General features: G+C 44.0%; 2 protein-coding genes across 2 annotated transcripts in view; one reads left to right on the top strand and one right to left on the bottom strand.

Annotated features, from left to right (window-relative positions):
• The first annotated feature begins 13,573 nt into the window (after window positions 1-13,573).
• On the top strand, window positions 13,574-18,261 carry LOC124651297. The gene is made up of 5 exons (XM_047190398.1): window positions 13,574-13,996; window positions 14,375-14,534; window positions 15,549-15,617; window positions 17,519-17,569; window positions 17,892-18,261. Exons 1-5 carry the CDS (start codon window positions 13,895-13,897, stop codon window positions 17,945-17,947), a joined length of 438 nt encoding a protein of 145 aa, XP_047046354.1. The 5' UTR covers window positions 13,574-13,894; the 3' UTR covers window positions 17,948-18,261.
• A 3,431-nt stretch (window positions 18,262-21,692) lies between these two features.
• Window positions 21,693-21,804, bottom strand: part of LOC124655793 — a 938-nt gene continuing 826 nt past the window's right edge. The window contains exon 2 of the mRNA XM_047194635.1: window positions 21,693-21,729. Within this exon, the coding sequence (XP_047050591.1) occupies window positions 21,693-21,729 (37 nt within the window). The remainder of the gene's footprint in view (window positions 21,730-21,804) is intronic.

The following is a 21,804-nucleotide window of genomic DNA, read 5'->3' on the forward strand; positions in this document are numbered from 1 at the left end:
TTCTTACCCGAAAATGAACGGGAGTAGTGTATTTGGTGCTTGTTCAGTATTTCTACGGTACATGTTGCGTTTGTATAAACGGGAGTACTATTCTTGCAGGAATTTGCATGTTCACGTGGAGAAACAATTCTTACGAAGGTGCATAATCTGCGTGCTAGGCAAACATCAGCCCACCACCCGTGTTGGAACTAGTATGGCCCAATTAAACAATAGTCAGTCCAATAGTGGAAGTGAGCAACAAGGTTGTGTGGTTGGTGAAGCATGCATTGCAATATTTAGTCCCACCTTGCTAAGCTAGAGAGGTTGAGAGCACCTTATAAGGGGAGCATTTTGTTGTCTTCTAGATAGTAGTATAAGATGGACTATACATCCATATAGCGCGTGCGCTCGCGTGATTATTCGCGACTACGACTTAAGACTTTGGACGCTTGGCGACGGCGCGGCTAGCTAAAATTTTTTTTTTTTAGCTATACTGAGTTCTTGTGCCAGATTCCCCCTCTGCGTTGTAACACCAATAGTCATAGTACTTAGACGCGTTCATTGAGCGACTCTTTTTTTACTCACTACAATAGATATAGGAAGGGCAGTGGCACCCCTAGTCCACCAGATTTAAAATCCCAGATTTAACATTTTGTGTTTATTAAAAGATAAAATATTTTTCGGGGGAGGAGATGTTTCCGTCGACAGCGAAACGTCTGTGGTGACTTCGTCAATCTCAAAACCCATTGGATCGGTTTCTTGGATTCAATCTTTTGGAGGTGCTCATAGGGTTAGATGTGCGTGCGTTCATACGATGAGTGTATGTACGTATGTATAGCGTCTGTGTCTGTAATGAGTTTTGCAACAACAACAAAATTTGTATCTTACTTTTTGATGATCTATTTACAATCTTCTGTGTGAACATAGGATACTACACATTTGCCGGGCAAAACATCAAAAAATCAAAAGAAGATGGAGTGGAGATTTGTATATGTATGCTATGTATACCTAATAATAAAGAAAATAAGGTTTCTTGTTGGTCCATCTATTTTTACCCTATTTTTTTTCTATAATTACCTGCCCTGCCACCGCCAAGTAAACATATATTTGTATCATCGGTTAATGCAAGTTGTCTCGTGGTGCGCATCAATTGGCACATGGTAGTAGGAATATATAACTCCATCTTGCCGGACGCCTGCTTCACCACCAGATCTGTCACGGCCTTCTCTGCCAAGGCCGATGAAGCCTCCACCAGATCCGCCGCCACGATGACGGCTGCGCCTCCATCACTGCCTGCATGACGGCTGCGCCTCCATCACTGCCTGCATGATGTAGTTTGAACCTATTAGTGGAGAATTACTGTAGAGCTTGTTGAAATTTGGTTTGCATGATTGGTCTCTCTAAAGTCTAGATATTTTCTGGTAAAGGTGTTTGAACAACAAGGAAGACAGTGCAGAGTCTTATAATGCTTGCAATATGTTCTTATGTAAGTTTTGCTGTACCGGTTCATACTTGTGTTTGCTTCAAGCAACCTTGCTAGCCAAAGCCTTGTACTGAGAGGGAATGCTTCTCGTGCATCCAAAACCTTGAGCCGAAACTTATGCCATTTGTGTCCACCATAACTACCTACTATGTGGTATTTCTCTGCCATTCCAAGTAAATTGCTTGCGTGCTACCTTTAAAATTTCATTCTTGTCTTTGCAATATATAGCTCATGGGAAAGTAGCTTAAAAACTATTGTGGTAAAGAATATGTCGCTTATGTATCTTATTTCTTAATAAGTTGCTTGTTGAGCGGTAACCATGTTTCTGGAGACGCCATCAACTTTTGTTGAATATCATGTGAGTTGCTATGCATGTTCGTCTTGTCTGAAGTAAGGGTGATTTGCCATGAGTTGTATGGTTTGAGTAAGCATATTGTTAGAGAAGAACATTGAGCCGCTAACCAAAGCCATGTATCATGGTGGAAGTTTCAGTTTGGACATTAATCCTCAATTTCTTATGAGAATATTATCTGTTGTTGAATGCTTATGCAATAAAGAGGAGTCAATTATCCGTTTTCTATGTTGTCCCGGTATGGATGTCCTCAAGTTGAGATTTATCAAAAACGAGAAATCAAATGCGATCTATCTCCTTGGACCTTTGTACAGGTGACATAGAGGTACCCCTTTGTGACACTTGGTTGAAACATATGTAATGCAATGATAATCCATGGAAATTCGAGCTAATTAGGACAAGGTGCGAGCACTATTGGTATTCGATGCATGAGGCTTGCAACTTATAGGATGTTTTATGCATAACACATATGAATTATTACTACACTCCTTCAGCAACAACCTTCACGTGGCCTTCATCTCCTACTGGTTTGATAAACCTTGGTTTCTTACTAAGGGAAAACTTGCTGCTGTACGCATCACACCTTCCTTTTGGGGTTCCCAACGGACGTGTGCTTTACCGTCACAAGCAACTCTTTTTCTGGCGCCGTTGCCGGGGAGATCAAGACACGCTGCAAGGGGAGTCTCTCACATCCAATCTCTTTACTTTGTTTATTGTCTTGCTTTACTTTATTTTATTTTATTTTCTGTTTTATTTGCTTTCTTTATATCAAAAACACAAAAAAATTAGTTAATTGTTTTATTTTACTTAATTCGGTTTTGCTTAGTTTATTTTTATTGCTAAAATGAGTAATCCTGAAGTTGAAGTTCGTTCATTTAAGCAACAAGGGGGAGAAAGTTTTAAAGATGCTTGGTATAGAATTAGTGATGCTCATCATAGGTGCACTAAGAAACACTCCACTATTATCCTCCTTAGGAACTTTTATGTTGGTATCTCTAGCTGGAATAGGTATGTTCTTGATACTCTTGCGGGAGGTAATTTTCTAGGCACTCCTACTTTAGAAGCTAGTTGCATTATTGAGAGTCTAGTTGGAATACCACCTGTTAATGAAGCTAAAATTGAAATCTCTCTTGAAGATGTCATGAAAAAGTTGGAGGCAATAGAGAAAAATCTTCCAAGTATTGAGACTAAATTGGGAATATTACTTGATAACACTGATAAACTTGATAAATCTCTAGGAGGAATTAATGAAAGAATTGCTGTCTTAGAAACTTGTGCTATCCATGATAATCAAACCCATAGGATTGGTGAACTTGAAGAAGCTATGGGAACCTTGGGTTCAACTTTTTCTTCTCTTAAGTTTAAGGAGAAAACTTATGTGGGTAAGGAGCAAAAGTTCATGTATGTCTCTAAGGTGCCTAAGCCAAAGAACTATTATAAACCTAAAATTGATAAAGCCCTTAGTACCACTATGGGAAATTTAGATAATGGAGCATCTAAGATACCTATTGTGACAAGTTGTGTTTTTAAGGAAAATCATGATGTTGATGCTTCTTCTCTTGATGTTACTTGATTTACACTTTCTGCGCCTAGCTGAAAGGCGTTAAAGAAAAGCGCTTATGGGAGACAACCCATTATTTTATTTCTGCAATTTTTGTTTTATATTTGTGTCTTGGAAGTTGTTACTACTGTAGCAACATCTCCTTATCTTTACTTTATTGCATTGTTGTGCCAAGTAAAGTCTTTGATAGAGAGTTGATACTAGATTTGGATTTCTGCGCAGAAACAGATTTTTAGCTGTCACGAATTTGAGCTGTTCTCTCTGTAGGAGAATCTAAAAATTCTGTAAAAATTCGTGAGTAATCCTCAGATATGTACGCAACTTTCATTCAATTTGAGCTTCTTCATCTGAGCATGTTAAGTGCCTCGAAAAAATTCGTCTTTACGAACTATTCTGTTTTGACAGATTCTGCCTTTTATTTCACATTGCCTCTTTTACTGTGTTGAATGGATTTCTTTGCTCCATTAACTTTCAGTAGCTTTGGGTAATGTCCAGAAGTGTTAGAAATGATTGTGTCCTCTCTGAACATGTGAATTTTTGATTATGCACTAACCCTCTAATGAGATTGTTTTGAGTTTGGTGTGGAGGAAGTTTTCAAGGGTCAAAAGAGGAGGATGATATAATACGATCAAGAAGAGTGAACAGTCTAAGCTTGGGGATGCCCCCGTGGTTCATCCCTGCATATTTCAAGAAGACTCAAGCATCTAAGCTTGGGGATGCCCAAGGCATCCCCTTCTTCATCGACAACTTATCAGGTCACCTCTAGTGAAACTATATTTTTATTCCGTCACATCTTATGTGCTTTACTTGGAGCGTCTGTATGCTTTTATTTTTGTTTTTATTTGAATAAATTCGGATCCTAGCATTCATTGTGTGGGAGAAAGACACGCTCCGCTGTTTCATATGAACACTGGTGTTCTTAGCTTTACTTTAATGTTCATGGCGAAGGTTGAAAACCGCTTCGTTTATTGCTATTTGGTTGGAAACAGTAAATGCTTTATGTGGTAATTGGTATATTATCTTGAATAATTTGATACTTGGCAATTGTTTTGAGCTCTCAAATAGATCATGTTTAAGCTCTTGCATCATGTAGTTTGAACCTATTAGTGGAGAATTACTGTAGAGCTTGTTGAAATTTGGTTTGCATGATTGGTCTCTTTAAAGTCTAGATATTTTCTGGTAAAGGTGTTTGAACAACAAGGAAGACAGTGCAGAGTCTTATAATGCTTGCAATATGTTCTTATGTAAGTTTTGCTGTACCAGTTCATACTTGTGTTTGCTTCAAGCAACCTTGCTAGCCAAAGCCTTGTACTGAGAGGGAATGCTTCTCGTGCATCCAAAACCTTGAGCCGAAACTTATGCCATTTGTGTCCACCATAACTACCTACTATGTGGTATTTCTCTGCCATTCCAAGTAAATTGCTTGCGTGCTACCTTTAAAATTTCATTCTTGTCTTTGCAATATATAGCTCATGGGAAAGTAGCTTAAAAACTATTGTGGTAAAGAATATGTCGCTTATGTATCTTATTTCTTAATAAGTTGCTTGTTGAGCGGTAACCATGTTTCTGGAGACGCCATCAACTTTTGTTGAATATCATGTGAGTTGCTATGCATGTTCGTCTTGTCTGAAGTAAGGGTGATTTGCCATGAGTTGTATGGTTTGAGTAAGCATATTGTTAGAGAAGAACATTGAGCCGCTAACCAAAGCCATGTATCATGGTGGAAGTTTCAGTTTGGACATTAATCCTCAATTTCTTATGAGAATATTATCTGTTGTTGAATGCTTATGCAATAAAGAGGAGTCAATTATCTGTTTTCTATGTTGTCCCGGTATGGATGTCCTCAAGTTGAGATTTATCAAAAACGAGAAATCAAATGCGATCTATCTCCTTGGACCTTTGTACAGGTGACATAGAGGTACCCCTTTGTGACACTTGGTTGAAACATATGTAATGCAATGATAATCCATGGAAATCCGAGCTAATTAGGACAAGGTGCGAGCACTATTGGTATTCGATGCATGAGGCTTGCAACTTATAGGATGTTTTATGCATAACACATATGAATTATTACTACCGTTGACAAAATTGTTTCCATGTTTTCAAAATAAAAGCTCTAGCACATGAGTAATCCATGCTTCCCTCTGCGAAGGACCTTTCTTTTACTTTATGTTGAGTCAGTTTACCTACTTCTTTCCATCTTAGAAGCAAACACTTGTGTCAACTGTGTGCATTGATTCTTACATACTTGCTTATTTGCACTTATCATATTACTTTGTGTTGACAATTATCCATGAGATATACATGTTAAAGTTGAAAGCAACTGCTGAAACTTATATCTTTCTTTGTGTTGTTTCAAAACCTTCTATTAAGAATTTATTGCTTTATGAGTTAACTCTTATGCAAGACTTATTGATGCTTGTCTTGAAAGTACTATTCATGAAAAGTCTTTGCTATATGATTCAGTTGTTTAGTCATTATCTTTACCATTGCTTTGAATCACTTCATTCATCTCATATGCTTTACAATAGTATTGATCAAGATTATGATAGTAGCATGTCACTTCAGAAATTATCCTTGTTATCGTTTACCTACTCGAGGGCGAGTAGGAACTAAGCTTGGGGATGCTTGATACGTCTCAAACGTATCTATAATTTCTTATGTTCCATGCTAGTTTTATGACAATACTCACATGTTTTATATACACTTTATATCATTTTGATGCATTTTCCGGCACTAACCTATTAACAAGATGCCGAAGCGCCAGCTCTCGTTTTCTCGCTGTTTTTGGTTTCAGAAATCCTACACAGGAAATATTCTCGGAATTGGACGAAACAAAAGCCCACGGTCTTATTTTCCACGGAGCCTTCCGGAAGTCCGAAGAGGAGACGAAGAGGGGCGACGAGGCGGCCACACCCTAGGGGCGCACGGCCCCACCTCTGGCCGCGCCGCCCTGTGGGGTGGGCCCCTCGAGCATCCCCCGACTCTGCCCCTTCGCCTATATAATCTCTCCGTCGCGAAAACCCTAGTACCGAGAGCCACGATACGAGAAAACATACTGTGACGCCATCGCCGCCAATCCCATCTCGGGTGATTCAGGAGATCGCCTCCGGCACCCTGCCGGAGAGGGGAATCATCACCGGAGGGCTCTACATCACCATGCCCGCCTCCGGACTGATGCGTGAGTAGTTCATCCTTGGACTATGGGTCCATAGCAGTAGCTAGATGGTTGTCTTCTCCTCTTGTGCTATCATGTTTAGATCTTGTGAGCTGCCTATCATGATCAAGATCATCTATTTGTAATGCTACATGTTGTGTTTGTTGGGATCCGATGAATATGGAATACTATGTCAAGTTGATTATCGATCTATCATATATGTGTTTTTTATGATCTTGCATGCTCTCCGTTGCTAGTAGAGGCTCTGGTCAAGTTGATACTTGTAACTCCAAGAGGGAGTATTTATGCTCGATAGTGGGTTCATGCCTCCATTGAATCTGGGACAGTGACAGAAAGTTCTAAGGTTGTGGATGTGCTGTTGCCACTAGGGATAAAACATCAATGCTTTGTCTAAGGATATTTGTATTATTTACATTACGCGCAGTACTTAATGCAATTGTCTGTTGTTTGCAACTTAATACTGGGAAGGGGTGCGGATGCTAACCCGAAGGTGGACTTTTTAGGCATAGATGCATGCTGGATAGCGGTCTATGTTCTTTGTCGTAATGCCCTAAGTAAATCTCATATTAGTCATCATGATATGTATGTGCATTGTTATGCCCTCTCTATTTGTCAATTGCCCAACTGTAATTTGTTCACCCAACATGCTATTTATCTTATTGGAGAGACACCACTAGTGAACTGTGGACCCCGGTCCATTCTTTTACGTCTGAAATACAATCTACTGCAATCATTGTTCTCTGCTGTTCTTTGCAAACAAACATCATTCTCCACACCATACGTTTAATCATTTGTTTACAGCAAGCCGGTGAGATTGACAACCTCACTATTAAGTTGGGGCAAAGTATTTTGATTGTGTTGTGCAGGTTCCACGTTGGCGCCGGAATCCCTGGTGTTGCGCCGCACTACACTCCTCCACCAACAACCTTCACGTGGCCTTCATCTCCTACTGGTTCGATAACCTTGGTTTCTTACTGAGGGAAAACTTGCTGCTGTACGCATCACACCTTCCTCTTGGGGTTCCCAACGGACGTGTGCTTTACCGTCACAAGCAACTGTCGGCCTCTCCTCTCCTCTCCTCGACGAGTAAAGAGTCAAAGTCTAAGTCGTCACACACGACGCACGCGTTGGCTCAACCCCTCCTCCTATTTATAGGCTCAGCTCACAGGTTGAGTTTTTCGTTCAAAATTTGGTTCATGGCGCCATAGGTACAAAATTTTCATCTCCAGTTTCAAGTTACCGCTCTTTTTCTCTGCTCTTTTTATTTGGCTTTCATCCCCACACAGCTAATGTTGGCAGGCAGTGCACGAGACGAGTAATTATAGCGGCGGGCTATTGTCCTCCCCCTATTAACTAACGTCCCCGTAATTTCAGCATAGTTTAATTTCCTTCCAGAGTCCTCCAGCCAATGCATGCGCCTCATTTAGTTGGTTAATTAATGTGGGCATGCATGTATATAGTAGTAGTATTATGAACGGTAGAGTCTAGTGCAAAATGGGCAAAAAAGTGCAGAATCTTGATGTTCTGTCTTAATGCTTTCAATCCTATCAATTGCCCAACTGTAATTTGTTCACCCAACACTTGTTATTGGAGAGTTACCACTAGTGTAGATAGCTGGGAACCCCGGTCCATCTCTCATCATCATATACTTGTTCCTACATGACATTGGAAGTAGTATCAACTATTTTCTGGTGCCATTGCCTCTGTGTTACTGTTACTGCTGCTGTGTTACTGTTACTACTGCTCTCATATTACTGCTGCTTTCATATCACCCCTGTTACTAGTGCTTTTTCAGGTGCAGCTGAATTGACAACTCAGTTGTTAAGACTTATAAGTATTCTTTACCTCCCCTTGTGTCGAATCAATAAATTTGGGTTTTACTTCCCTCGAAGACTGTTGCGATCCCCTATACTTGTGGGTCATCAGTCACCTGGTTTCATGTGTAATTCACGTGCAACTAGAACAAAGGTTATGCAATTGCACATACATGTGATGTATGTGCAATTACACATCCATGTGTAATTCTCGTATGCACAAATCACGATGCAAATCTAACGGTTATCAAATTGATCTGGAACTAACTTAATTCCAGGTCAACCTGAAATTAGCAAAAGGGTTTACCTTATGCACGCACGAACGTCACACGATTTGGCCGCACCAACTAAACAATTCCGAAAATTAAGCTACGAACCTTCACGCACATCGCTCTTGCAATATATTTGTATATATCAATAATTTATAGATGCATAACATATTAACAAAGTCACATAAGAGATATGAATAAAAAAAAGTTCTAGACATAGTTTTGTCCACATATTACAATATTAACTAGTAACAACTTAAGAAAAAAAGGAGGAAGTGAGGATTTTGGGACAGGGTTAGGCGGGCCATTGATTTTGGTTGAGAAATAAGATGGGTTAATTGGATCTATGTCATTATAATTTTCACCGGTTGGAGATATACCATTACAAAAACCAAACTTTGAATATGCCACTCAACTTGTCAATACCTCAGTAGCTATGCCATTTCTTTCAATACAAGTCCATATACAGCTTTATACTCGGTAAATACATCCAGACATGTATTCTGCCCATACGTACATGGAAGAACAAGGCAAAAGGAACTGCATGAGATTCCCTGACCAAATTCACAGCGCGTGGACGAACCCAAATCAGCAAATCCCTAGCACGGGGACGGCAGCGGCCGGGTTCTCCGGTGGCTGGAGCAGCTCGCCGACGCAGCAGGCGACCTAGGCGGCCGCTGCTGAGGGCCTCAGCGCCTGCGCCCCCCCCCCCCCCGCGACGCGGCGGCCGGAGGGGTCCGTGGACGGAGTAGTTCGCGCGCTCGCTGATGGTGGCCCTCCCTCGCGCGAGGTCGTAGGAGCTCGTTGCTGGAACCTGCTTATCCATGGAGTCGCCGACGCCGGAATTCTGGTGGAGATGAAGTGGTTCACTAAAGCAGAGGAATTTGGTGTGATTCTTTTTTTCCCCTCTTCTTTACGTGTCCGTACGGTAGTACAAATATATATACACGAGTATAGATGTTGTATGTGGACTGATATTGGATTAAATGGCATAGTTAGAGGTATAAAGAAGTTGTAGTGGCATATTGCCAAGTTTAGTTTTTGTAATGGCATATCTCCAACTGGTAAAAATAGGGATGGCATAAATCCAATTAACCCAAATAAGATTGGGCACGGATATTTGGGTCCAAAATTTTGTGCCGCTGAGCGGGAAGCTTATTGGTTAAGGGGCTAAATTGGGGCTGAATCAACTTAGTGAGGCTATTAGCGGCTATCTTGTTTTAGCCTAAGTAGCCTCTAGCCGTAGCTGGATGCCTCCTGAAAGACTATAGCCAAGATGCTATAGCCGGCTATTTAGAACTTAGGCTACTACTAGCAGAAGTACAAGAAATCACATTAGCATCTACTTCTATTGAATTTTCACTAGAGTGGCATTGTACATCAGAGATGTCAATATCAATTACTTTAGCAAATGAAAGAAACTTATTATTCTAGAGAACATCAGAAAAATTCAGAATAATACCTTGATGAGCAGATTTTGGTATCTCCAGACTTTCTTGATTTCTGTAGCAATTTCCATCATGGTTCTCCCTCCTATGTTTGTCCTTGTATTTTTCCTTTCTACTAGGACCGAGCCCCAATTCTGCTTTGGCTTTTGAACATGAGGAGGTGGTTTGAAATGATATTAGAACACACATACAAACATTGAAACAAAACAAGGAATGTTTTTGTAAACCCTCCAATTCATATTATTTGATGTCAATATAGATGTATGCAGATACATTTTAATTGTAGATACATTCACTTTAGCATCAAGTAATGTAGATCGGAGGAAGTAATAAAATAGAGCATTATTATATGTGCATGTCCCTTCAATGATAAAATATGATCTCAATTAATTTTGTGCCCATGTGGTGCACTGATCCATCTACCATTTTCAATTTATATTTTTCCTATTGGCCGGGCGGCCTTGTTTGCTCAATTCATATGATAGGTTCAGTTCATATGTCCTCATCGTGTTTGTTAGATCCAAGACTAAAAAATTAGGAGGAAATTTAATTAACACGACTTGAGTACCATTCGGCCTTCAAAATCTCAAAGGCCAATCGATATATATAGGTACATTGAAGAATTTTTTTCACTAGTACAATTTTGCCGGCAAGACAAGAAGATAAAAAAAAGATTTGTATCTTAATTTTTGATCTATTTACAATCTTCTGCGTGAATATATGATACTACACATTTGCCGGGCAAAACAAGAAAAATCAAGAGATCGAAGATGGAGCGGTATCTGTATGCTATATTCACACACAAAAATCGACAAACAAGGCATCGTTTTGATCGATTTACACCAAAATTTTGCACTAAATTAAGGTGCCACCGCCCCAGACCCCTACCAGCAAGCCGCTACACCACTGTAGCACCACCATGGCATGGCCCCCTCGCGCCGGCCAGCCGCGGCACCACCGCGACACCCCAGGCCACCCCTCGCCCGGAGCCGACCCGCAAGGCCTAGATCCGGCCCGGCTGCGCCCCGCCACCCCTAGCGCTACCGCCCCTTCACGACCTTGTGCCACCACCTGCCCCAGCACCGGCCGCCAGCAGCCACGGCCCGACTGGCCCAAGCCAAGCCTAGTTTGGGCCCTCCGCACCGCTATGCCACCGCCAGCAGCCACGCACCAGGTCGCAGCTGACCCCCTCCGCCGCGACCATCGGCTCCACCGGCCGATGCGCCGCATCCTCCCGCCTCCAAGCCCTCGAGCTTCATCCCGCCGCCGCGGCATCCCTAATCCGCGAGCCCCTCCGCCAGCCAAACAGGTCCTGCCACCAGCGGCTCCGCGCGGGCTTTGCCCGGCGGAGACCACCGGCAACGGCAGGGAAGGAGGTGGTGGATGGGGAGGGGTGGTTGCCGGCGCGGTGGTTTCGCCGCCCGTGTCGCCTAGGGGAGGAGCGATGCGGGTGCCCGTAATGTGCATTGTGATCATCTCTACCATATGGTTCAAAATTCTGTGCATCTTGGGATACCAATTATCTCATGCGTGCCAACTCATAAAATTAAATTCTTGTGCCAAATAAGAGCTAGATGTACATAATGTGTTGGCAACGTGTGTGACAACAGGGTCCGATGACACGATGACACACAAATGTGGTAGTAAGAAAATCTCCATCGGCGGCCTCGATAGCGGCCCCGATAGCATTTTGGGGGGCGGCATCGAAAATGGGCTCACACCGGCGCGCCCCAAAAAAGTGTTGACGCAATTTCGATCCCAGTAGAAGCGTTGGCAACCCCGTGCCGGCCCTTCGCGAAGGGCGCGAATCGGGCACGCTAGCGCCTCGCGTTTTACAATGGGGCCGCACTGCCAGTGACGCCAGGGCACCGCTCGGGGGATTTCCCGCCACGGCGCGGCGCGGGAAACTCTCCCACCACGACGCTATGCGGGAAACTCTCCCGCCACGATGCCACGCCAGAGGTTTCCCGCCTCGTCGTAGGTCTATATTAACCCCTCCTTCCCCGCATCTCACTTCAGTAGTGCAAAAATCTAAACCCACAATGTACGATGCGTGGGAGGAGGCGGCGCTAGAGGCGGCCGTAGAATCATGGAGGAGGACCCGCAACTCGCAGAGTAAGAGACGTGGGAGGAGGCGACGCTAGCGGCGACCGTAGATGCATTTGCCGCGGACGAGCGGCAGCTGTGGGAGGCGGGGCAGCGTCACCGAGTGATGGTGTGCTGGCAGCATGGGTGGGAGGAGCTTGCACTGGGCGGGAGGTGCGGGAGGAGCAACTGTGTTAGGATGAAGTCTACGAGCGGCGACGGTTGGCGGAGATGCAACTGCGGCTACTGAGGCAGGAGGTTGAGCACCGTCGGGGGCGCGAGGAGCTGGAGCAGCATCTGCGTCAGGAGGCGGCGGCCGCGAATAGAGCGGCCTACTTGACGTTCATGGCGGAGAGAGTGGCGGGGGAACGACGACGAGGAGCAGCGGAGAGAGTAGGCAACGCAGCAGCGGGCGATCGTCCACCTCCATAGAGCCGGGTGGCCGGTAGGCTGTAGGCTAGAGATGAAGTAGGTTTCACATATCATCCGGGGTCGAGGAGTGAATAATGTTTCACTCAGATTCGCCCTGCTAAAATATTATTCATTCCTTGATCCTGAATGATATGAAAATGAAACTAGAAGAAAATGTTTAGTTTGTCTAAAAAAATCGTATCGGAGCTGCTGGTTTGGGGCGCCGGTGTGGGAACAACATCCCCAACCCAAATAGAGGATGCAATGTCGGCGTCCCTGCCGGCGCCTATTTGGGGGGCACCGGTGGAGATGCTCTATAGGCGATGAAATGTACGTGTCATATAAACCCCAGCGTCCCGACGCCTCCGAAACCCATAGCTTCCATAGACTTACTTCGTGCGTGGCAATCATGTGTGGTACACATGTACACTCATATTTCATGCGTCTTGGGGAAACCTGTTTTGTTTAGAACGTTGGGGTGCCGACCAAATTTGTAACATTCTCTATGAGAATATTTTGGAGAGTTAGCCGAATATATCAATAACGACTTGTGAAAGAAAACACGAATGATAAAACTGGTACCCATGTTAATTTGCAGCCGACATTTGGGTACGTAACACACACACACACACACAGGTTCAACGAGATGCCTAAATTTGGCTCAAACCAAACACGTCAGCCATAGGAAAAGAGAGATGGAAGGAGAGCGGTGTCTGCCATTAGATGTTAGGAGAATGGACGGACAAGATAGGAATCCATGGGATGTTGGCATGGATCGATGACATGGCACTAAAATCTCACCCATCGCGAAAGATGTACTAGAAACAACCTGACTTTGAAATCTTTCGCACCTCTAACTTTCAGTTTTGGTGTGAGCGGGACCCCAAATTTTGGGCTAATCCAAAATATTCCCCACCCATACTAAATTGAGGCGCAGACCCAATCCCAATCCCACCTCCACCCGTTCGCCTAGCTCTCTCCCCATCCATTCCCTCCGCCACCGCGCCGCCTCTCTCCGGCCGCCCTCCCCTCTCCCCCGCCTCCGCAGCTCATGGCGACCTCCACCCACCCGAATCCCGCCACGACGGCGCGTCCCCGCGCCTGCATCCACGCATCCGGGAAGGGCCAGAAGCTCAACTGCCGGCCGGCTGAGCGTCCAGGACGACGCGGCTCCGGCTGGCCTCGCCGGACGCTTGGCCCCTAACTCGCGCCGCCCCCCAGTCAACCCAAACTGAATCATGCTTTCTTTGATTTCGATTTTGCAGAGGCTACGTTTCTGTTCCGGTGGTGTTGTTGCGGTGGTGGTGCCCTTCGATGGTCGTGCTATGGTGCTGGTGCCCTCCACGTCGTGTCGTCAGGATGCTACTGCTGGTGTCCACCACGACTCGCTGCACCCTGGCGTCCACCCCTGGGAAGGTCTATTTCCACCCTGTCCTATTTTCCTAGGACTGCGCTCTTATGTACATCTAAAGAGATGTGACCGCCGAGCGAATCATGCTACTGCACCTAAAGAATGCATTTTCTGTTTGCTTGTTCTAGTTAGCTAGGGGCATATCCTGTATGTTGGATCGTCCTATGATGGTTTCTCCATATAGCAATCAGATGTTTAGATCCTCAATCTGATATGTGATCAGTTTACTGGTCCTTGTCTGCATTTCCGCACATCCGTCACTATCAGGATTACCACAAGTATGTTGATGCATTAGTTTGTCGAAATATTGACCCATATAGGTGAAATCGCAGAACCAGATAAACACCTTCTCATGCTTGCTTTGCTTTGATTCGATTTTGCAGATGCTATGTTGTGGTGTTGTTGCCGTGTTGGTGCCCTTCAATGGTTGTGCTGTGGTGGTGGTGCCCTCCGTTGGAGCTCCAGCCAGCGTCCATGTCGCCAGAGATGCTGCTGCTGGTGTCCACCATGACCTGCTGCATTATGCCGTCAACCCCTCGGAAGGTCTATTTCCACCCTGCCCATATTTTCATAGGACTGGCTCTGATGTATGTTTGCAGAGATGTGACTGACGAGCGAATCGTGCTCCTGCACCTAAACAGTGCATTTGCTGTTTGGTTGTTCCAGTTAGGTGCATACCTTGTATATTGGACTGTAGATTGCATCTTCCAATTCTGGTTTCGCCATGTAGCAGCCACCAGACTTCATGTTGTGTTGGATGTTTAGATCCTCAACCTGCTATGTAATCATTTTACTGGTCCTTGTCTTCATTTCTGCACATCAATCAGTCTCTGGAATTCAGGATTTACCCCAAGTATGTTGATGCATTAGTTTGTCAAAATATCGACCCATATAGGTGAAATCGTAGATACAGATAAGCACCTTCTCATAGAACACTCACGCGTGTCTCTTTTTATGCCGATTTCTGATTGGTAGGCTCTCTGCTCTAGCAATTGTAAAAGAGTCAAACCAAAATAGCTAGCAAAGCTAAAGGGAAGTGATGGGAGAGAATCATTCTGTGGAGTGGCTTAAAGTTGCAGGTGAAATAAATATTCTAAGTACATGATAAAATAAAAGGCTTCATTTGAAGCCATTGATCTTTTTACATATTTGAATGGCTTGCTGACTTGTGGTTGGATCATTTGAATCCTGAAAATGAAGTTCATGTTTCAGATTCGTCTTGTTTTACTGACAAAGTGCTAGCGATCATTGCCTTATACTTGTACCTGTAACTGTAGCATTTACTGTATAGTCAGTGTAGTCAAAGATGAGTACATAACCTTGAGACACTGTGTGCTTAAATGGCATGTGCCTCTTGCTGAATAAAACATGTGTCAAGAGACATCACGTGCTAAAAATGAAAAAGGAACTTCTCTTTATGAGATCGTGTGGATACACACTTACCAAACTCAATCCCGGTCCTTTTGAAGGATTTTATTTCACTATTTACAATTACAGCTCCCAGCTGTTAATTCCTCAAAGTTCTTGAGAGTATTATCCTCTCGTGATTTACTGCAGGAGAGCATGAGGATGAGCACAAGCTGCTGGCTTTGAGGACGGTATTGTCCAAGGTGTCTTTATTCATGGGTAATGAATGAAGCACACACTTGTGTTTATTAGCTGCTGGCTTCAAGTGTTTGCTTTGCTGGCCTGATGATGGTTTTTTCTTGTTTGAGGATAACGCAGACTAAACAATGTCAGCCGTGGCCTATTTTTTTGGACTCCATTTGTCTGGGGAAGTTTGTGGTTCCTCATTGATGTGATCTCATGTGTCGTGTGTTTAGCCCTGTTTTTGGTGTAAACATGAAGAACGTATTTTCTCCTGGTGTTTTGGAAATTTTATGATGCTGTTATTCTGTTCTTGGACAGAGTTGATATTTAGCTATGTGTGTTGTGCAATGTTATTTCAGGTTGAGGTCGTGCTGGTCTTGTATGAAGCTAGCAAACATTTGCATACTGTTCACTTGTGTTTGATTTTCAGAAAATGTCCTTTCAGCTTGTTTTAAGATGTTCATAGTTAGTCCTTTTCCTTTTCAATCTGTACCATGATGCTCTTGAGATTTTATTTGAGTCCTTGTTTTTCAGTCTGGTTAAACAAGATGCATAGATCAAGTTTAGCCTTGAACCGTTGGACAAATGGTTGAAATAATCTAGGAATGAGTGCAGCTACAGCAGATTGGTTCGTTGGAATCAATGAACGAAAGAGATCTGCTAGATCATATCAATGTTAGAGATCTAGGAATGTTGAACCTTTAATGCAGAGATTTTTATTTGATATCTGAACTTTTTAAATATGTGGAAATACAATGATGACAAGTGTGTGTGATTTCAGAACTTGCGGCACCTCTGATTTCAGAATTGCTGCTGCTGCATGTATGTCTTGTTTTTTTGTTTGATGTTTCAAAGCCGACGTGTGGCTGCTTGAAGGACCCTCCTTTGTTTTGCAATTACACATAGTTGATACTAGCTATTGATTTGTAGTTCATACATGTACACTTGTGTCCTGTGAGGATTACTGGGTCATCTGATTTGAGTGGGACCTTTTTCTTAGTTTTAGTTTCTACCCATGAAACTATCTTTTTATTAGGAAATTGTTGCCCATTGCTAGTATGCTAGAGTGCAAGGAAACCCGGGGTTTTGACCTGCTTCTTCCTTTGTCTCCTCTATGTGTTCTGCATTTGTATTAGTACTACGCATGAGTGAGGTTACTCCGTGATTTAACATGATGTTCTGTCCATCTCTTGTTTTCTTGTTACCTGATGATGCTAGCTGTACCTTGTGTTGTGATGCAAATTATTTCTTATTTAGGGTTGGTGGTCATACACTCATACTCTCCTTGATAGTTTATCAAGGTTGATTGTGATACTGTTGCATGTGTGTGTGGCGATAGTAGGTACCAAGCTAATTGTCTGAATCCCATGTGCATATAAAATTACATTGTTTTTGATCCCTAAGTATGCTCACTTAACCAATTGAGTTTATGTGGTGATTTCTTCCATGGGTGCTAGCTACTGCTTGGCTAAGTAAGTATACAAGAATAGGTTACATCGACTGTCCAGTTGTGGATGCAGAACTAATGAGAAGAGAATAATTGTTGCACTTGGTTCAGTAGTTTGTTAACTTGCTTAGAAACACTTCTGTGTATGTGTACCGCTGCTTTGGTGTGTCCTGTGAAATTCAGTGGCATCATTTCTTGGCCGGTCTTGTGTTATTTAGTGTTTAATTCCTTATTTAATTTTGCTGTTGCTATGTAGCTTTGTTTCATCTGATGAAATGAATGCTACATGGGAGTCTCTTAGAAGTGACAATTTGGTCACTAATTTATTCCTGATGTTGCTATATGGCAGTAGCGTCTATTTTCTCTTGGAATCTTAATGGCAATCATGCATTGTTTTCTCTCTCAAGTGTCCGTGAACATTTTGGCTTTTTGCCTAGTATTATGTTTCTTAACTCTGTCAAATTGATGACCTTACTCGTTATTTTGTCAGATGGCAGCTACATGGAAGAAGGAATGAGGACAAGTCGAAGCATTCTTGCTGGTATGTTACTTTTTTTTGCTTTGGTCTAGATGGAACTGTGTTGCTGATCAGCTGATGGTTTGCTTTGGTCTATATTATCTGCCATGCTGGGATTGTGGCTGGGCTTGCTGCGCAAATTCGAATTTTCTAGCATTTTTGGGCATCATCTTGGTTTAGTTGGATTCCAACGTGAAAACTGTATCTGAAATGCTGCCTTGCTATAATCTGGAGCTTACTTGATGAGCTAGGCTGCTAGTTTGAATGTCTCTAGAGGTTTGCTTGGATGCATTTCAATCTCTCTAGAGGTTTTTGAGGTTTGATCTACAATTGTACCGTGTTACAGGTAGCTTGGATCAAGTCGATGCTTTCGAGGACAAGATGACTGCGAGGATTAATTAAGCAGCGGGGACAGGGGCGTAGCTCCCTCCCCACCCCCTTCTCTGCTGCCTGTGCTGCTTCATTGTCCAAGTTGGCGCACCTCCTGCTGCAGCTTTTGGCCGCGGCCTAAAAAATGTCTTGGTCCTCTTGTGATGTCGAGCAGTCGTTGACATGGTAGTAACCTACATGCATTCTTGCGATTCTCCAGGTTGAGGAGCTTGTAAAGTAGCACGAAGTGTCGTTTCCTTGGCTGCACCGTTTGATTTTCTTACCTGTCTGTGTGCACTTGTATATTTGTTTGCCCTGTGCTCTGGAACCTTCCAAAAAATAATAAATGTCATGGCCAAATTTTCTGTGACTGCTAATGTCATCTCATGATGGACTGCTGCTATTAGCTTTCAAATTGATGCTGTCTGATGAAAACGTCTGAAAACCAGTGCCCAAATTTTGAGGACACCTGGAGCTATCTTGGCTAATTTATTGGTTAAATGAATTGACTGTTTTCTGCCTTGAGAGGTGTCCGAAATCTGCTCATAGTTCTTCTGTATACATCAGTTGATAGAAACGTTGTCTTGCCGTGACTCGGTCAGCGCCAAAGTTGGGCCGAGGTACTCCATCCAGCCTGTTTATAGCTTTGCCAAATTTTGCCATGCGCCTTCCTTTCCTATTGTGAAACATCCATTGCCTGATTGGCTCTGTACAAACAGTACTACTCCACCTCAAAACAAATTTACAGTTCCAGTAGTAGTACAAAGTGTGCGGGAGACGTACGCAAGTACTAGTACAACGTGCGCGGGAGACGTGCGTGAAAACTGAGCTTGCCAATTCATGAAGTCCCTTGCAACGCTGAGAGCGACATGAAATCAAATGATCCGAGAAGAGGGCGCGTGGAACAGTAATATAGCGCACTCGTTGCCCCCTATGAAACCTTTAAAATATTGAGAAAACAAATCAGGCCACTTAGTGCAAATGAAATCTCTCGGCGTGTTAATCATGGAAATCCCGGCAATTATCGAGACGATTCCAATGGTTGGTCGCATTCCAAATCAGAGCTCGTACGCAATATGCATGGCCCCGCTAAAACGACCTCTTGACATGAAATGTTGAGACCAAAACTAGGGCGAGAAAAGGCCAAGATCCCATTTATGGAGGGAAAGCCTGAAAACCTCTTTGTCGTCATAGCCTCCTAGAATCCGGGCAAGAGGAGGGTGGAATCTTCGGAACAACCTGTCACCCTATTAGGACGCTGATGTGGCGTCGAGGCGGCGCATGAAACTCTAGGCATGAGGTAGTAGCGCTATAGCGACTTGAACAAGGCACAAGAATCACGAAAATTACCCACCTTTGAGCATTCGCAAAGGGCATGCACCCCGAGGAGGCGCAGAATACCATTATTTGTCGTTCTGTTGACTACTCCCTCATTTTCTTAACACATCATTGGTAGTACCTCAGTGTCGAGTGTCGACCCCACTGAGCCTCGAAAACTGCCCATGTTGTATGTGTGTTCCGAACTTGCGGGCCAATTAGACCTGGGCGGCCTATTTTGGGCCTGTCGATGTGTTAATCCATGGAAATTCCGAAAATCGCACATACATTTCCTGTCTTGCCTTATGAAGCTAGATATTAAAACACTGTCTTCACGACATGGGAGCTTTGCAACACGAGTCCAATAGTTGTGGAGCTAGCAAGCACAGTAGATCTCTCTAGTTGATGATCTTCCTAGGTGACCAGGGAAGAAACATCGTCCACGCCTATGCACCGGCATAGATTGTGGCCCATTTTTTAGACTGCCTGATGTCAATTAAGCTTAGTAAACTAGAAGTAGTTTTCTAGGATGTAGATGTCGCATGTTTTACGTCACGCACATCGCACAAGAGCACCACACCGATGGCCTCCCCGACACGTCTCCCCATCCAATGAAACTACCAGCACGTGCATGGCCTTTCGCGGGTCCTCCGTGTATGGGATCGTGATCGTGACGTCGAACACACCGGCGGTGCGCCGCATGCCCGCATAGCCGCCGCTAGGTTGTCCAGCACCAGCCTCGGAAGCCACACGCGGCCCTACTGATGATATTTCGCGTGCCCGGGGTCTTGCGGAACTTCGCCACATTTGCGGAGGCGAGCTTGAGCCCGTGGTGCCTCGCGCTGGGGAAGACGCATGCGTGCATCAGAGGGCTCCGCCGCTCCACGGCGCAACGTCTATGCTAGCGAAGTGTCACGCCACGGGCGATGTCGTTATCGCGGTCCTCGGATGTGCTGAACACAAGTATCGTAGAGCCTAAGGAAGATGTGGCGAAGGTTAAGGAGAGGTCGGGGAGGAGTGTGTGTACATAAGTGTGATCATCATATGCGATACATGGAGAAGCAAAGTATTTCTACAGTAGTAATTCTTACCCGAAAATGAACGGGAGTAGTGTATTTGGTGCTTGTTCAGTATTTCTACGGTACATGTTGCGTTTGTATAAACGGGAGTACTATTCTTGCAGGAATTTGCATGTTCACGTGGAGAAACAATTCTTACGAAGGTGCATAATCTGCGTGCTAGGCAAACATCAGCCCACCACCCGTGTTGGAACTAGTATGGCCCAATTAAACAATAGTCAGTCCAATAGTGGAACTGAGCAACAAGGTTGTGTGGTTGGTGAAGCATGCATTGCAATATTTAGTCCCACCTTGCTAAGCTAGAGAGGTTGAGAGCACCTTATAAGGGGAGCATTTTGTTGTCTTCTAGATAGTAGTATAAGATGGACTATACATCCATATAGCGCGTGCGCTCGCGTGATTATTCGCGACTACGACTTAAGACTTTGGACGCTTGGCGACGGCGCGGCTAGCTAAAATATTTTTTTTTTAGCTATACTGAGTTCTTGTGCCAGATTCCCCCTCTGCGTTGTAACACTAATAGTCATAGTACTTAGACGCGTTCATTGAGCGACAAGATAAAGCTGCAGTTACCCAATTTCAGGTGCTAAGTTGTCGTCATGTCCAAAGTTTATCCAACATTGAATGCATCTAAGAACTAAATAGTATTTAGATCTGTTTGAATTTAAGCAAACTTTCGACATGTTTCATGACACGGAGGAAATAGATCAGATCAAACCAAACCAAATCAAAACAATCCACACAGTGTGCTGCGTTTCTTACCATTCTATCCGAATAAAACAAAAAAGCAATCTTCTCATATCTAAAATTTCGTTGCTTCCTCTGATTTCCAGTCATCTTGACGTCTGCCTCCACCCAAACCAACAATTAACAGCGCCTGCATCCGTGATATGGCTCAGGGGGTGGAGGTGGTGCTCACGCTGCTCTTCAACCTGCTGCTTCTGGTGTTCGTGCTCAAGCTCCTCCTCGCCGTCTTCACCACCAAGCTCTCCCTCCTCCTGCTCTACCTCGCCGTCCTCATCCTCGCCATGGCGTTCTCCGGCAGATTCCCCGGCGGGGAATTCCTCTGATCTGGTCTTCCTCGCTCTACTTAATTACCTCTACTCCTTCCATATCTTTGATTAAGCTGGGGCTAGTAGATGCATGCCGGTTTTTGCTGATCGATGCGATGTAGACCATTAATTAGTAGGAGTACTACCATGTTGGATGCGTAGATGTGTCTTTGTATATCCTAGCTGCTGGTTCATGCCTCGCCTAGTTGCCTTGTCTGAATTTTCCTGAATCTCTAGTATTACTGTACTACGTGTGTTTTACATGTGCCTTGCCTGAGTGATCTTAACTGAATTTCTGAACAAATGGTATCTATTTATTTGTTTACTGCACTAGTCTTGCAGCCTGCAAGCTGTTTCAGACATGAAACTGCAAGAAAGAAGAGGGGAAAGTGGTAGCAGCAACAGGACGTGTGATGTCTCGTTTTCAACACTAAGCAACGTG

This window comes from Lolium rigidum, chromosome 5 (genome assembly GCF_022539505.1).
Source record: "Lolium rigidum isolate FL_2022 chromosome 5, APGP_CSIRO_Lrig_0.1, whole genome shotgun sequence".
Lineage (NCBI taxonomy): Eukaryota > Viridiplantae > Streptophyta > Magnoliopsida > Poales > Poaceae > Lolium > Lolium rigidum.

Coding starts and splice junctions, on each gene's coding strand:
- LOC124651297 (XM_047190398.1), top strand. CDS start 13,895: ATGGTCGTGCTATGGTGCTGGTGCCCTCCACGTCGTGTCGTCAGGATG. Junction 15,618..17,518: donor CAAGGTGTCTTTATTCATGG/GTAATGAATGAA, acceptor TTATTTTGTCAG/ATGGCAGCTACATGGAAGAA. Junction 17,570..17,891: donor AAGTCGAAGCATTCTTGCTG/GTATGTTACTTT, acceptor ACCGTGTTACAG/GTAGCTTGGATCAAGTCGAT.